The sequence below is a fragment of the Phascolarctos cinereus genome, unplaced genomic scaffold (genome assembly GCF_003287225.1).
Source record: "Phascolarctos cinereus isolate Bilbo 61053 unplaced genomic scaffold, phaCin_HiC Scaffold_2;HRSCAF=192, whole genome shotgun sequence".
Taxonomy (NCBI): Eukaryota; Metazoa; Chordata; class Mammalia; order Diprotodontia; family Phascolarctidae; genus Phascolarctos; species Phascolarctos cinereus.
The window spans coordinates 60,868,654-60,885,090 of record NW_027555625.1 but is presented as its reverse complement, the minus strand read 5'-3'; the positions used below and the strand labels follow the sequence as shown (position 1 = coordinate 60,885,090).

The 16,437-nt window shown below is 45.5% G+C and overlaps 1 protein-coding gene across 3 annotated transcripts in view; it reads right to left on the bottom strand.

Annotated features, from left to right (window-relative positions):
* Positions 1 to 231: 231 nt before the first annotated feature.
* Positions 232 to 16,437, bottom strand: part of LOC110210385 (dipeptidase 2-like) — a 49,868-nt gene continuing 33,662 nt past the window's right edge. For 2 of the 3 annotated variants that reach the window (XM_020989302.1, XM_020989303.1), the window contains exons 2-12: positions 15,870 to 15,956; positions 15,444 to 15,688; positions 13,953 to 14,079; positions 10,964 to 11,093; positions 10,270 to 10,411; positions 9,407 to 9,476; positions 8,692 to 8,868; positions 7,890 to 7,974; positions 7,645 to 7,720; positions 1,844 to 1,979; positions 232 to 1,446 (exon numbers count right to left, since the gene is read on the bottom strand). In XM_020989302.1, the coding sequence (XP_020844961.1) occupies positions 1,246 to 1,446; positions 1,844 to 1,979; positions 7,645 to 7,720; positions 7,890 to 7,974; positions 8,692 to 8,868; positions 9,407 to 9,476; positions 10,270 to 10,411; positions 10,964 to 11,093; positions 13,953 to 14,079; positions 15,444 to 15,595 (1,296 nt within the window). In that variant the 5' untranslated portion in view covers positions 15,596 to 15,688; positions 15,870 to 15,956 and the 3' untranslated portion in view covers positions 232 to 1,245. Of the gene's footprint in view, positions 1,447 to 1,843; positions 1,980 to 7,644; positions 7,721 to 7,889; positions 7,975 to 8,691; positions 8,869 to 9,406; positions 9,477 to 10,269; positions 10,412 to 10,963; positions 11,094 to 13,952; positions 14,080 to 15,443; positions 15,689 to 15,869; positions 15,957 to 16,437 lie in introns of those variants that run through there. The other variant, XM_078149413.1, reaches the window with a different exon arrangement.

Here is a 16,437-nt window from a genome sequence, read left to right as displayed (position 1 = left end):
ATTCTTCCTCTTCCTCCAGATGCCAGGCCAATCTTGGTGGGACATAAGGAAAACCAGTGTCTTGTGCTCCCAAAGGACCTTGGGTCAAGCCCTAAGTCTGTCTTTTTGAGAAATGATCTAACAAACAAGTTGTCCCCCCTACCCCCATCCCCCACCAGAGACCAAGGTCTGCCTGTAGATTAAACATCAGCACCCCACCAGGCACAAGCTAGGAAACAGAGAAGACACAGATTTTCAAATTATTTCTAATGTTTATTTGTACTCATTTGACCTAGGCTAGTGGGTAAGTGTTGTTGGGTAGAAGTCAATGCCGTATCTAATCCTAGCAGCCTTTCCAAGGGAAAATTTAGAAATTTTCTCATTGAAATTCAGAATGAGGGTCTAGAAATGACATAAACCTCAGAAGGGAAAAGGGAGGGAGAGAGGAACAGCACGCCAAAAGACACGGACTGCTAATAAGATGCTATGATGCTAAATTTGAGGCTAAAAGACAGCCAGGTCTTTACCTCCAAGCAGAAAGCGAATGTTAATGGGATACGGTTTCATTGAACCATAAATTGAAGATGAATGGTCCCAGGCTCCAGAGGCATCTGAGTCAGTGCAGAGAAGGTCAGAACTTGAGGCTCCAGTCCTCTATGGCCCCATCACTTGCTGGCTCTCCTGCCTGAATGACTGGCCTAGAGACATCCTCTCCTAGTTGGGGGGGCTGGAAGCAGAGAGGGCAGACAAGGTCTGGTTTCCCCTCATCAGAGGTTCCGCTGGGCTGGATCTTATATTGAGGGGGAAACAGAGCTGCATCCCTGGCTGCCCAAGCAAAGGGGGTTACTAATCACAAGTCCTACTAGAAATAATGTGATAGCAAGAGAGGGGTTTGGGCCTGAGCGTGGAGCAGTTGGGAGAGTGATTTGCAGCCTAATCTAAGAGCTGCTTGGGCCTGGACCATCATTACCATCCTCCCTACCTCCACTGCTGATTCCCAGGGGATGAGTCTGGTTCTCAGGAAGAACCACTGGAAACTTAACTGACCATTGGAAAAGAAGGCTGTAGGTTGGGAGCCAATGCCTGACAGGCCTCTCTGCTGCTTACATGGGGCCAGGAGCCTAGCCAGGAAGCAGAGGGGTACCAGAGGGGAAAGAGAGGATATGGCTGTCCCCCTGAACCAGGCTGGGGTCTGTCTCCCAAGGGCCAAAATTGAGGGCTCCAGATCTGTTCTGAGATAGGCACTGATCTACCCAACCTTCCATCTCAGGGGAAGAGCTGCATCATTGAGGACGTGAGGACGAGGGCAAAGGCGGTGAGGTACAGGGCTGGGTGCAGGAAGGGTTGCCCATTCTGATGTGGCTTCAGTGATGCTAGTTGCCGGAAAGATGAATGGCACTGATTATCCAGTCCTATTTCAGAGATCATGTCTTCATTGGGAGTCTTTGACTTGCTCTCTTGCCGCACCTGAGGAGAGGCATTGTTAGCTGGCAGCCCCCTCTTCCCAAATAGGGTATGGGGAGGGAGTGACATTGGACACAGAGGCTCTTCTTCCCCCAACAGGAGTGGGTACACCCAACCCAGAGAAGTAACCTGTGACCTTGTTAACCTTCCTCTCAAAAGGAAGGCTACAGTTTGCTGTACTGTGAGGGAAAGACAGGCTACGGATGTCGTCATTGAACTGCTTTTTCTGAGGTTCTGGTCCCTGGACAGGAGTGTGAGGCTGACGCCTTTCCCTCCTCCTCCAGCTACAGGTGTGAGGAAGTGACCCAGTTTTAGGGGAGCCCTTTGTAGGGACATAATGGGGAGGCTCACCCTAACCCCAAGAGAAGGCAAGATGGCAGCCTTGGTGTTTGGACATCACCTGCTCCACTTTCTGAAAGACTCTCAGGAGGTTGTCCCGAAGCAGACCCTGCAGTTCCTTCTCACTCCAGCCTCGCCTCAGCAGCTCCTCAATCAAAGCAGGGTATTTGGAGACATCTTCCAGGCCTTTGGGAAACCTGCAAGTGACCAACTTTCACCAATGTCCCCACCTTACTTTCAACCGAGATGAAAAGGGCTTTCTTTGAGAGGTGTTCCACAGTGCTCACACCTTCCTCTGAATTCCTGCAGTTTAGCAAATGCTTACTACTGATTGGACTTTCCTATAATAGAAGCCTTTCTGAGCAGGGGCCATCTTAGGGCTAATCACACCTTTCCCAGTGAAAACCATTGAGGAAGGCGGATGGAAGCCCAGGTAGACCCAGGTTTCACTTTCCTCTTTCTTCATTCCAAAAATTCTCTTCTCTCCAGGGATACTGACCCAGCTGCTTCTCACATTTCCCAAATGAGGAGGAATCCTTTTCCAGGACCTGTAGCCTGGGGACCAGGAGCAGTATGGAGGAAGTCTGACCCTCAACCTCCCCATTCTCTCCAGGGTCACACCTGTTGTGTGAAGCAGGGTCCAGAGAAGCTGCTCAAGTCTACATAGCCTATATATATCATCATCATAACCAATAAACATTTATTGAGGCTGATTAGGTGAGCTAGCACAGTGGATAGAGTGCTGGGAAGGGCATCAGGAAGACTCACCTTTGTGAGTTCAAATCCAGCCTTGGACGTTTAATAGCTGTATGACCCTGGGCAAGTCACTTAGCCTTTGTTTGCCTCAGTTTCCTTAACTGTAAAATTGGGATAATAACCTACCTCAAAGGGTTATTGTGAGGCTCAAATGAGATAATATTTGTAAAAAGCACTTACCACAGTGCCTGGCACATAGTAAGTACCGAATTAAATGATTACTCCCTTCTCCTTCCCTTCCCTAGCGCCTTGTGCTGAGCTTGGAAGGGATATAAAGAACTGAAGATATGATCTCAGCCAGCTTTATGTAAAGTTTATGCTTTACATCTATAAAAAACTGGAAACTAAGGGGGAGATGTGCCCATCTAATGGGGAATGGCTGAACAAGCTATGGTTTATCAATGTAATGCAATATTATTGAGCTGAAAGAAATGATAAAGGGGCTGGTTTCAGAGAAATGGAGGAAGACCTCTAAGAACTGATGGAGAGTGAACTGAGCAGAACCAGGAGGTCAGCTTATACAATGACAAAAATATGGCAAAAATAAACAATTTTACGAGGCTCAAGAACTCTGATCAATTCCATGATCAACTATGATTCCAGAGGACCCAAAATGAAGTGTGCTCCCCACCTTCTGCCAGAGAGGTGATGGACTCAGAATGAAGAATGAGAAACATATTTCTGAGCATGGCCAATATGGGAATTGGGCAGCTAGGTGGAGCCATAGTGCACAGAGTGCTGGCCTGGAGTCAGAAAGACTTATCGTGAGGTCAAATCTGGCCTCAAACACTTACTTGCTGTGTGACCCTGGGCAAGTCACTTCACCCTGTTTGCCTCAGTTTCATCATCTGTCACAATTCCCCATTACCTAATACACAAAGTTCAATCTCCTTAGCCATTAGCCATTAAAGGGATACTACAGTCTGGCTCTGGCTCTGGCTCTGACTACTCCCCTATGTGCTCACTCCCCTCTAGTCAGATATATGAAGGGGAACATGAAGCATGGCATCCTTGGAAGTCATTATTATTATTGTTCCCAAACATACTTTTATTCACACTCCTTGTCCTACCTGGAATTCCCTTCTCCTTGTCCAAGTCTCACTTCCTCTACAAGCCTTCTCTAATCACTGTAGCTCACAGGGACCTCTCCCTGCTCTGATCCCCTTTAAGCAGGTATTACCTGGACCAATAATCTCGCTCTGATCCCACAGTGCCTCATCTGGTTATCTTGTCATGTCTATGTCTCCCCAGCTAAATTATAACTTTCATTCCAAAAATTTAGGGTTTTTTTTAAAAAATAAGCACTTTTTTCCCTACCTTTTATACCCAATTGAACAAAATAAGAAAAAAAGAGAAAACCATCATGATAAGTATGCATTGTTAACTAAAGCTTATTCCCACATTTGTTATTCAGTCTTTTTAGTCATATCTGACTCTTCATGACCCCATTTGGGTTTTCTTGGCAAAGATACTGGAGTGGTTTGTATTTCCTTCTCCAACCCATTTGACAGATTATGAAACTGAGGGAATTGTGGAGGGTTCTTGAGCATGTGACCAGAGGGACAGAGTTGGGTTTTTTAATTAATCTGAAAATGGTATGTGAGCACACAATCAAAGATAACTAGGCTCATTTTACAGATGAGGAAACCAAGGCAAACAGGGTTAAGTGACTTGCCCAGGGTCACACAGCTAATGTCTAAGACCAGATTTGGATTCATGAAGATAAGTATTCCTGATTCCAAGGCCAGTGCTTTATCCACTGTGCCACCTAGCTGCTAGTTATTTATTTAACATTAATTATATAATAACATATAATTACATAATAATATTTTATTTTATATACAAGATATGACATATAATTATATATTAACATATAATGTATTATATTATTACATAATATATAGCATATCATATATACTATGTCATTATATGATATATAGCTATATATATACTATAATTATATGTTAACATATATAATGAAATAGTATATAACATGTACTATATACTATATCATTGTATATAATATATATCATATGCTATATGATATGTGTGATATATATCATATACTATATAGTATCTATATATAATACTATATTATATCATATACTATATAATTATATATTAACATATAATGTATTGTATCATTATATAATATATAGCACATCCTATATACAATCATTATATGCTATATAATATATACCATATAATTATATATTAACATATATTACATAGTATATAATATATACAGCACATATCTATCTAATCTATATATAATTATCTCTATATCTATATATAATAGTATATTATATAATATACTATATAATTATATATTAACATATAAGGCATTATATAATTATGTAGTATATAACATCATATACTATATAATAATATATTATAGAACATATTATGATACTATATCATGATATAGTATAGGACATACATATATACTGTATAATTATATAATAATGAAATATTCTTATGTGGTTATTTAATTCTCATTTGCTATTTATCTTGCATATAACTTGCTCTGTATATATTTGTTTGCAAGATGTCTCTCCCTTTAAATTATAAACTCCTTGAGGGCAGGGACTGTCTTTTCTCTCTGTTTAACCCCAATGCTTAGCACAGTGCCCAGTGCACAGTAGGAGATTAAGAAATGTTCATCACTTGCTTGGTTGATATCCAAGGGAACAAGGGAGGAGGGAGAGGCACTGAAATTCAGGAAGAAGTTACCATTTTTGAGAATCATGAGAGTAAAGATGATTACTGGAACAGTGGGAATGGGTAAGATTTACTAAGGAGAGAGTGCAGAGAAAGGAGAGTGGGGGAGTAGGACCTTAACTTTGGGTGATCTGACTGAGGGTGCAGGAGAAAGAAAAGAAATGAGCAAAGATGGGAGGAGAACCAAGATAGGACAGTGCCAAAAAGGTAAAGAGAAGGAAAAAATATCTAGGAGGAGAGTGGGCAACAGTGTGGGCTAGTGCAGAGAGGTAAAGGAAGGTGAGGTGTGAGGGCACCTCGATCATTGGGCGATGATGTCTGGCCAGGTACTGGCTGACCACAAGCCCAGGAATAGCTCCGTGTTAAATTAAATTCGGAAAGTGACAAGTGGCCTTCGAGAGAGACATCGGGTGGAGCAGTGGGGTGAGACCCAAATGACAAGTCTGGGTGATCCCTGGCAACCCAAGTCTCTTCCAGCTCTTAATTTCTGGGTGTCTGAGTTGAGGAGGGAATGCTGGCTGTGGGTGTAGCCCAGCCTTTTGTGAAGTACGGGATTGAAAGGAATGAGTGGGATGGGACAGACACTGGTGTTCAACGATGTTGGGGCATCCCTTTCTCCTGTTCTCCCCATACCTCTTTGACCACCCCTCTGTCTCCTTTGCTGGCTCCTCCTCCAGATCATGCCCTCTAACCGTGGGTGTCCCTTAGGGTTCTGTCCTGGGTCCTCTTCTCTTCTCCCTCTATGCTACCTCACTTGGTGATCTCATCAGCCCCCTAGGATTTAATCCCCATCTCTATGCTGATTATTCTCAAATCTACTTTTCTGCCCCAAACAGCTGACCTCCAGTCTTGCCCCAAACCCTTCCCAATTCCTACCTTTCCTATCACTGTGGAGGGCAACCCCGTCCTCCCAGTCCCTCACATGCACAACCTAGGAGTCATCCTGGCCTCCTCCCTCTCTCTCACCCCACCATATCTGAGCTGTCCCCAAAGCCTGTTGATTTCATCTTCACAACATCTCTCGAATCTGCCCCCTTCTCTCCTCTGACACTGCCCTCACCTTGGTGCAGGCCCTTCTCACCACACACCTGGACTATTACAATAGCTGCTGATGGGTCTGCCTGCCTCAAGTCTCCCCACACTCCAGTCAGCCACTCCTAAAGCACAGGTCTGGTCATGTCACTCTCCCATGCAATAACTCCCGTGGTTCCCTGTTACAATGAACAAATACAAAATCCTCGGCTTGTCATTCAAAGCCTTTCATAACCTAACAGGACCCCCCCCACACACTCCAACACACACACACACACACACACACACACCCCTTTGCAGTTTTTTTTTTTGGCTAGGCAGTGGGGTTAAGTGACTTGCCTAGGGTCATACAGCTAGTAAGTGTTATGTGTCTGGGGCTGGATTTGAACTCAGGTCCTCCTGAATCCAGGGTCGGTGCTCTATCCCCTGCACCACTAAGCTGCTCCCACATTTCAGTCTTCTTGCCTCTTACTCGCCACCACATACTCTTCGATCCGATGACCCTGGCTTCGTGGCTGTTCTATGAACAAGACACTCCATCTCTCAGCTCTGGACATTTTCTCTGGCTGTCCCCCATGCCTGGAATGTTCTTCCCCTCATCTCTGCCTATTATCTTCCCTGTCTTCCTTCAAGTCTCACCTTCAGGAAGCCTTCTCCAACCCTTCTTTTTTTCTTTTTCTTTTTTTTTTTGTTTTTGTTTTGGCAATGGGGTTAAGTAACTTGCCCAGGGTCACACAGCTAGTAAGTGTTATGTGTCTGAGGCCAGATTTGAACTCAGGTCCTTCTGAATCCAGGGCCGGTATCTCCAACCCCTCTTAATCCTAGGGCCTTCCTTCTGTTAATTATTTCTGACTTATCCTATATATGGTTTGTTAGGATTATCTTTCCTATTAGATTATAACCTTCTTGAGGGCAGGGACTGCTTTTTGCCTCTTTTTGTATCTCCAGAGCTTAGTGTAGTGTCTGGCACGTAGCAGGCACTTAATAAATGTTTATTGATTGATTGATGGTGCCAATGCATTTGATACCTCCTTCCACAAAGGCCTTTCCCACCCAACCCAGATTGGTGGATTTGAAGTCAAACAGCCTAGGTTCAGCTCCTAGCTCTGCCAGTGCTACCTGTGAGACCTTGAACAAGTCACTTAACCTCTATAGACCTCAGTTTCATCATCTATAAAACGAGGGGATTGAACTGCGTGACCTTTCAGCCCAAGATCTAGGATTCTTTTTACACCCCTCGGGCTGAGCACAGTACCTGGCACATAGCAAGCACTTAACAAATGTTTGTTGACTCACTGTTGACAGGTTCCCACCACATAGTCAACTCCAAGGAAAGTGAAATAAGATACTCACTGGACGACACCATCGTAGTCTCCTCCAATCCCCATGTACTCGGCTCCTATAACCTTCTTTATGTGGTCAAAGTGATCTAAGGGAACAGAGAGCCAGGATTCTTAGCATGGGGCAAGACAGAGGTTCATGACCCTCCCTTCCTCCAGGATACACTCCTTGTCTTTATATTCCTCTCCTCCCACTCACTTGCTCACCTCTAAGGAGCCACAGTTCCTTGGCCAGGGGGCCAGGGATTTGGGTCTTACCTGCTACCTTGGAGATGTTGGCCAACAGTTCACACTGAATCACGCCTACAGAGAAGGTCACCATCACAATGCCGCCATTCTTTTTCTGCAGAACCAGACACAACCCTTCAGAGCAGCCAATGAGGTTGCCTTGGGGCAGGTCAAGATCCATTCCTGCTTTCTCATTATTCTTGTACCCTATCCTCCTAACAAATCCTACACCCCACCCATCCTCTGTCACCCTTCTCTCTCCAAGGAATGGGAACTGAACACTTTAAGCAGACTAGAGACTGGAGGAGGGGAAGTCTGCAGGCAGCTAGGTGGGATGCTCCGTGGCACCTTCAATCCAGATTGCTGCCTTCATATAACCCCTCTGTGCCTCAATTCCTTCATCTGTAAAGTGAAGGGTTTGGATTCCTGATGGTCTCCAAGAAGCCTCTTAACTTCCAATCCTACGATCCTGAATCCTGGGGATCTCTGTTGCCCTCTGCTCACCCTGGGGGTCCCTGGCTTCTGTGATGGATTGTGAGGAGGGGAGAGAACCTATGGATTCAGGCAAGCATGTCTGTCGCACTGTTCCCTCCTCTCCTATGGCTCAAGGAGAGCCAAAAGCTGGCTTGCCTGCTTGGAGTGGAAGCTCCACCATCTTGTGGGTACTCTATGACCTCAGAGTGCGGTATATATAACCCTGACACCCTTCTGTAACACATCCTAGTAAGGATAACAAGGTTTTGGGAGCTGAAAGGCTGAGGAGCTCTGGGGATGGGAGGAGAGGGTGCGAAGCGTCTCAGGCCTGGCATCCGGCAGGGTTATGATGGCTCACCAACTGCTTCAGGAGAGTGTCTGGTACATTCCTAGTGTTGTTGCACACTGAGAAGGCAGATGAGTGAGAGAAGATCACCGGAGCCTGAGACACAATCATCGCCCTGCTGGCCGTGGCATCCGACGTATGGGACAGGTCCACCATCATACCCAGACGGTTCATTTCCAGTATCACTTGCTGGCGCATCAGGGTCAAGGAAGGAAGGAAGAGAGCAAGCTGGAGTTAGTTTTAGGCCAACGAGCTAGGGAATGCCTTCTGGAGTGGATCATGGAGCCCACCAGGAGATGATAACCAGGGTGGTGAGGGGACCTGGAGACCAGGCCATGCAAAGGTCAGTTGAAGGAATTGGGGGCATTTAGCATGAACAAAAACCTTGGGGGGAGAGAAGGGGATATGATAGCTGTCTTCAAGGACCATCCGGGGAAGAGGAGCTAGCATTATTCTGCTTGGCACCAGAGGGCAGAGCCAGAAGCTATGTAGACAGGGCAGAGAGGAAGATTTCAGCACGGTAAAAGAGAAAACCTCCCAACAACCTTGTCTGCCTAAAAGTTGACTGAGATGCCTCTGGAAGTTGTAAGTCCCCTTCCCTGAAGGTCTTCAGGAAGAATCTACACAACCACTGGCAGCTGGGTTCTGGTACCAGTTGTACTAGGTGACCTCTCGGGTCCCTAAGATAGTGGGCCCAGCCTCCCACTCCACTCCTGAGACCTCATACCTCACCAAAAGTATTTAGTCCCTTAATATACGGGTAAGAGTGATGCAGACCCTTGGTGGAGCTCTCTGCCCTGTAGGATACAGCAAAAAACCAAAGTAAATTAGCTATAATAGAGACAAAGCTAGCATCTCCCAACTTTGAACATCCACCCAATTCAGCCACACAATACCTTACTCCCTCTAAAAGAGGAAAGATGTATACTAAGACTGAAAATCTTCCTAGAACCCAGGGTCCAGGGAAGCATTGAGCTCTAGAACTCTCTCTTCCCACCCACCCCAGGGTTGGACTGGACCCAGCACGAACTCCATCTTGGAAGCCCAAGCCCTGGAAGGATGGCCATTTTGTGCCCTCATGTTCTTTAGAATACCTGGGCTCTAGAACCAGGAAAACAGTTTAGAGAATAAGGGCTGCATTGTAAAGACAGAAAATGGTGGAAGAACCAAGTTCTGGGTTACCCATCTCCTGACAGAGAGGGGATGTACGAAAAATACAGAACCAGACACATTTTTGGACATGGCCGATGTGGCAATTTGTTTTGCTTGGTTATGTATGTTTGTTCGAGGGTTTTTGTTTTTTCTTTTAAATTGGGGATAGAGGGCAGGAAGGAGAGAAAACTAAAGTTTATTCATTGAAAAATGGAATTTAGAGGGCAGCTAGGTGGCGCAGTAGATAGAACACCAGCCCTGAAGTAAGGAGGACCTGAGTTCAAATCTAGCCTCAGACACTTGACATTTACTAGCTATATGACCCTGGGCAAGTCATTAAAGCCCATTGCCTAGCCAAAAAAAAAAAAAAGAAAAAGAAAGAAAAAAGAAAAATGGAATTTAGTAGGAACCTCACCCCCAACAAATCCTTATCCTTACCAGGGTGTGTTACAGAAATGTGTCAGAGTCATATAGCGCACTCCGAGGTCATAGAATGCCCGCAAGACGGCCAGGCTTCCATCCATGGAGTGGCCCCCTTCTACCCCAATCAGGCAAGCCAGCTTCCGGCTCTCCTTAAGCTCTGGGGATGGGAGAAGAAGGAGCAATGGTTCCCAAAGCAAGTTGTTGCTATCTTGGAGGGGAGGGGACATGAGGAAAGGGGATGAGAGGAGAGGGGAGGGAAGAGAAGAGGAAAGATTCTTATACCCTCATCCCCCTTCTCAGGATATATCAGGCCGCTGCAGCCAGCGGCTTTGAGAAGCCCACCCTCCACCCCCACTGATCCCAGGGGATCTGACCCTTCTCTTGAGGGACAGAAGGGTCACTAAGGTTTGCCGTCAAATCCTGCAGAAAGATTATGCCCTCTTGAACTAATTCCACCATTATATTCCAGCTCCAAGGTCCTCTTAAGACACTTCTGGGCTAATATGCATGTATCTGGGGGATCCCCTCGCACACAGGACTCTCAGTCAGGTCCTGGCTGGCGGCATTGCTCATTTAGGGTAAGAAAGGGGCCAAGGAGCTGGATGTCTGGGGGACGGCTCAGAGCTTTGAGCAGAGGCTGAGAAGGGCTCTCTGGGAGGGGTGGGTCTCCTTCCTTTTCCCCTGTCCCCCAAGCCCCAAGAGGCATAACCTTGCGCCGAGCTCACAAACTCCAGCTCCTCATAAGCATTGCACATCCGTTTGATGACATCGATCTGCTCCAGGGTTAGACGCAAAGCATCCTTGTCTTGAGTCTGGCAGGGGACATAGGCTGACCAGAACTAAGGGGGACACAAGACATGACACCAGAGCCTGGGATGAGACCTGGAGAACCCTCCTTTCTCCCATTAGATGCCTGGCCTTTAACCTAGAAACCGGGTCTGGAGAATGAGGGGATACAGGAGGATGAATCAGAAATATAGGGCTGGGGGTTCAAACTCTCAGCATTTGAGAACCCCTGGTTCCTTCCAGCTCTGAAATCTCATCCGTGATTCTCCCCTCTCTACAAGATAAGTACCCATTCCGTCATCACAACTCACACTGCCAGCACTTTGCTTCTAGTCCTTGCCTGTCACTATTGCAGCGGCCTGCCAGCTGACCTCTGACCTCCCTGCCTCAAATTTCTACCTACTCCCATCCATCCTCCACAAAGCTGGCAAAGCTCAGATCTGGCCGCGTCACCCCTCTACTCAATAAAATCCAGGGACTCCCTATTGCTTCTAGGATAAAATATAAATCTCAATTTGTTCTTCACAACCTAGCCCCAATTTTGGTTATATAAAATTTAAAAGTTTTGCTCAAGTAAAACTAATGCAGCTAAAACTGAAAGAGAAGTGGGAAATGGGGGTGGGGATCTTTTTAACAAGTTTCTCTGATAAAAATCTCATTTCTAAGATATGTTAGGGAACTGAGTCAAACTTATAAGAAAAAAGGCCACTCTCCAATTGATAAATTGGCAAAGGATATGAATAGGCAGTTTGCAGGGGAAGAAATCTAAGCTATCGATAGTCATGTGAAAAACTGTTCTAAATCACTACTAATTAGAGAAATGCAAATTAAAATAACCCTGAGATGCCACCTCCCATCCATCAGTTTGGCTAAGATGGCAGAAAAGGACAATGATAAATATTGGAAAACCAGGAAAACACGTACACAGCAACAGCAATATTGTACGATGATTAAGTGTGGATGACTTAGCTATTCTCAGCAATACAATGAAGGACTTATGATGGAAAATGCAATCTACCTCCAGAGAAAGAACTCATGGAGTGTGAATGTGGATCAAAGCACACTTTTTATTGTTTTTGTTCCATCATTTTTCAGTCGTGTCCGACTCTTCGTGACCCCATTTGGGGTTTTCTTGGCAAAGATACTGGGGTGGTTTGCCATTTCCTCCTCCAGCTCATTTGACAGATGAAGAAACTGAGGCAAACAGGATAAAATGACTTGCCCAGGGTCACATAGCTAGGAAGTGTCTGAGGTTGGATTTGAACTCAAACCTTCCTGACTCCAAGCCCAGCACTCTATTCACTATGGCGCCACTTAGCTGCCCACTTTTTAAACTTTCTCTATTATTCTTTTTTTTAAATCTGTTTTTTCTTTTGCAATATGGCTAACATAGAAATGTTTTGCATGACTGTACATGTATAATCTATATCAAATTGCTTGCCCTCTCAAAGAGGGAAGAAGGGAGAGAAAGAGAGAATTTTGAACTCAAATTTTTAAAAACATGTTAAAAATCTTTTTACAATTGAGAAAAAATAAAATAAAAATTAAATGTAAAAAAAAAAAAGAAATGATGGGGGCAGCTGGGTGGCACAATGGATAGAGCACTGGCCCTGGAGTAAGGAGGACCTAAGTTCAAATCTGGCCTCAGACACTTGACACTTACTAGCTGTATGATGCTGGGCAAGTCTCTTAACCCCATCGCCTAGCCAAAAAAAAAAGAATGAAGGGGATAGTTTCAGAGAAATCTGGAAAAATGTATATGAAATGATGCAGAGTGAAGTGAACAGAATAAGGAGAATAGTTTAATAGTAACAACAACTTGTTACTAAAGATAAACAATTTGGGAAGACTTAGGAACTCTGATCAACCCAGTTCCTGCCTACCTCTGGATAGAGAGCTGATGGACTCAGAGTGCAGACTGAAACATCTATATCTATATCTATATCCATATCCATATCCATGTCCATGTCCATGTCCATGTCTATGTCTATGTCTATGTCTATGTCCACGTCCACGTCCACGTCCACGTCCACGTCCACGTCTACGTCTACGTCTATATCTATATCTATATATGTTATGGACATGGCTACTTTGGGAATTTGTTTTACTTGACTGTACATATTTTTAAGGGGCAGCTAGGTGGCCCAGTGGATACAGTGCTGGGCCTGGAGTTAGGAAGACCTGAGTTCAAATCCAACCTCAGACACTTAGTAGCTGTGTGACCCTGGGCAAGTCACTTTACCTCGTTTGCCTCAGTTTCCTTATCTATAAAATGAGCTGGAGAAGCAAATGGCAAACCACTCCACTATCTTTGCCAAGAAAACCCCAAGTGGGCTCAGGAAGAGTCAGACGGGACTGAAATGACTGAACAACAACAACAAAAGTTTGTGGTATTTTTTTTCCTTTTTCACTGAGTGAGGAAGGAAGAGGCAGGAGGAAGAGGACATAGAAATGAAAATAATATAAAAACGAATTTTTAAAATAAAGTAAATTGTGCCAACAATAACAACAACCCACAGATATCCATTTAATTCCTGGGGACAAGAATGAGGTCTACAAACTTTGGACCTGATTTCTTTTCAAATGTCTTCTCTGTTCTAGCAGGACTTAGAATATTAGACTTTGAGCCAGGAGACCTGGGTTCGAAATCCTGTCTCAAACATTTACTAGCTATTTCACCCAGGGCCAGTCACTAACCTCTGCTTGCCTCAGTTTCCTCATCTGTAAAATGAGGGGGCTGGACGAGATGGGAGGTTGGATTAGATGGGCTACAGGTTCCTTACAAGTCTAAGTCCGTGAATCCTGTGAACAGGCATTTATTAAACACCTACTGTATGCTGGGCAGGGGGCAATGGTAGTGAGGGAGGAGGGGTAGGGAGCTGATCAATGGCGACTGTATTTGGATGTTCTACCTGGGCTCCCACCATCCCTGCTTGAAGCTTCTGGATGTTGGTTTGACTTTTGTTGAAGGTTCTCAAGTTGAGGCCTTGGAGTCTGTTCTGATGAAACCATCTCAGGACTCCTGGTAAGTCATTATGGCTATAGGAGAGAGAGCCTGGGTCAGGGGGCAGTGAGTGGAGGTCAAGAGCCAAGGTTGGAGGGAAGCAGGCGTCAGGGGCCAAGGTCAGGGGATGGGGGAGGGGGCAGAGGTGGGGAAGGAGAGGGGTCAAGTGTCAAGGTCAGGGAGGACTGAGGATGGAGATTAAGCATCCTTTGGCAGGAGGGCCACAAGCTGCTTGAATGCAGTGACTGATAAGGTGCCCTAGTGAAGCAGTGTGAGTTATTAGAAAAAGGGGTTCAGGAGCACCTAGGTAGTGCAGTGAGCACCAGCCCTGAAGTCAGGAGGACCTGAGTTCAAATCCAGCCTCAGACCAAACATTTGGCACTTATTAGCTGTGTGACCCTGGGTAAGTCACTTAACTCCAGTTGCCTAAAAAAAAAAAAGAAAAGAAAAAGGGGTTCAGGGACAGCTAGGTGGCACAGTGGATAGAGCACTGACCCTGAAGTCGGGAGGACCTGAGTTCAAATCTGCCCTCAGACATATAACATTCACTAGCTGTGTGACCCTGGGTAAGTCACTTAACTCCAGTTGCCTAAAAAAAAAGAAAAGAAAAGAAAAAGGGGTTCAGGGTAAGCTAGGTGGCACAGTGGATAGAGCACCGACCCTGAAGTCAGGAGAACCTGAGTTCAAATCTGCCCTCAGACACATAACATTCACTAGCTATGTGACCCTGGGCAAGTCACTTAATCCCATTGTCTAGCAAAAAAAAAAAAAAGAAAGAAAGAAAAAAGGGTTCAAATCCCAGTACTGACATTTCCAAGATGGAAGAAGTCACTTTATGTCTCAATCTTTGGTTTTCTCATCCATAAAATGGGGATAATGATAGTAATAAGAGCTAACATCTATTTATCACCGGGAGTTTTGCAAAGTGCTCAACATATATTATCTCATGTGACCCTCACAACAACCATATGAGGTAGCTGTTAGGATTATCCCCACTTTACAGATGAGGAAACTGACGCAGGCAGAAGTTCAGTGACTTGGCCAGGGTCACACACTAATAAATATCTGAGGCCAGATTTGAACTCAGGTCTTCTTGACCCCCAAGTCCAATGCTATGGTCCATCTACCTACCTCAGAAATGAGGCCAGGTCTCTCCAGCTCACTTCAATTTGCTACAAAAATGGAGATGAAACAATGCTCTGACCTTGGGTCACTCTAAAGTCAGTCCCAGTCCAGCACAGCCCTTGGTGGGGCAGGGAAAAGGCAGGCCCAGATCTTAGGGCAGATGAACTGGATTTGGCAGAATAAGGACTTGCCCACCGTCATGGAGACCAAATCTCGGCATCAGTTTACCCCTGATGCCTGGGAGGGTCAGGGTGGGGAGGAGGCAGGTACATACCCATCGATGAGCGGGTAGGCTCTCATGAGAGCATGGGCTCTGTCTCTTAGCTCAGAGCCGCCGCTGGGGGTTATGCCCGCCCCGACCAGCAGCAGCAGCAGCAGCAGCAGCAGCAGCAGCAGCGGCAGCAGCAGCCTCTGTGCCTTCTCCATGCCCAGAAGGGTACCCAGGGGAGGCCTCGGCCACGTGTTGTCCAGAGGGAGAGATGCAGGGGTCCTACTTCGAGGGTGGAGGTACAGGAGGTGCTGGAAACAAAACAGAACAAAAGGCACTAATTTCCCATCGGGCCCTGGGAAGGAGCCACATGGGTTCCTGGAGACTTCCTGGAGACTGGGGCGGTGGGTGGAGCAGTGAAGGGGAAGCTGCCTTTAGGGTCCTGCCACGTCTCCCTCTGTGTCTCATTGTATCTCTTAGTGTGAAACTTACCAGAGGCAGAAGGAGATACCGGGCTCAGCTGCCAGCCCCAAAACTTTCTTAGCTGTGTCTTTGTCCTCGGGACCTTAGTTTCCTCACCTGAAAAAACAAGGGGATTGGATTAGATTAGGTGATCCCACCCAGTCCTAATGGAAGGAGCATCCTTCAGTTCTACTTAAAAAGAAAATTTTTGTCACACATACTCTTCCCTTTTCTGATATTCTCCTTAGTGGAGGCTTAGTTTAATTAAAGGATTAATTCAAAGACTTACCCTTTTTCTGTCTCAATGTCCTTATCTGTAACATATGCCTGGCACAGAGTATGAACTGTTATGGAGTGATTTTTCATTATTTATTCATTCATTTATTCAATTATTCAAGGATACTGTGATAACAAGGGCAAGTCATCCCCAGAGACTGGCAGCACATGGAGCTAGAAAAGGCCCTAGAGAACATCTGGTCCAACCTCCCCCATTTTACAGATGAGGAAACTGACGCCTCCAGAAGGAAAGTGACTTTCCCAAAATCAGCAGTAAATTAATGGCAGAGCTGAAACTCAAACATAGAGTAATGAGGAAAGG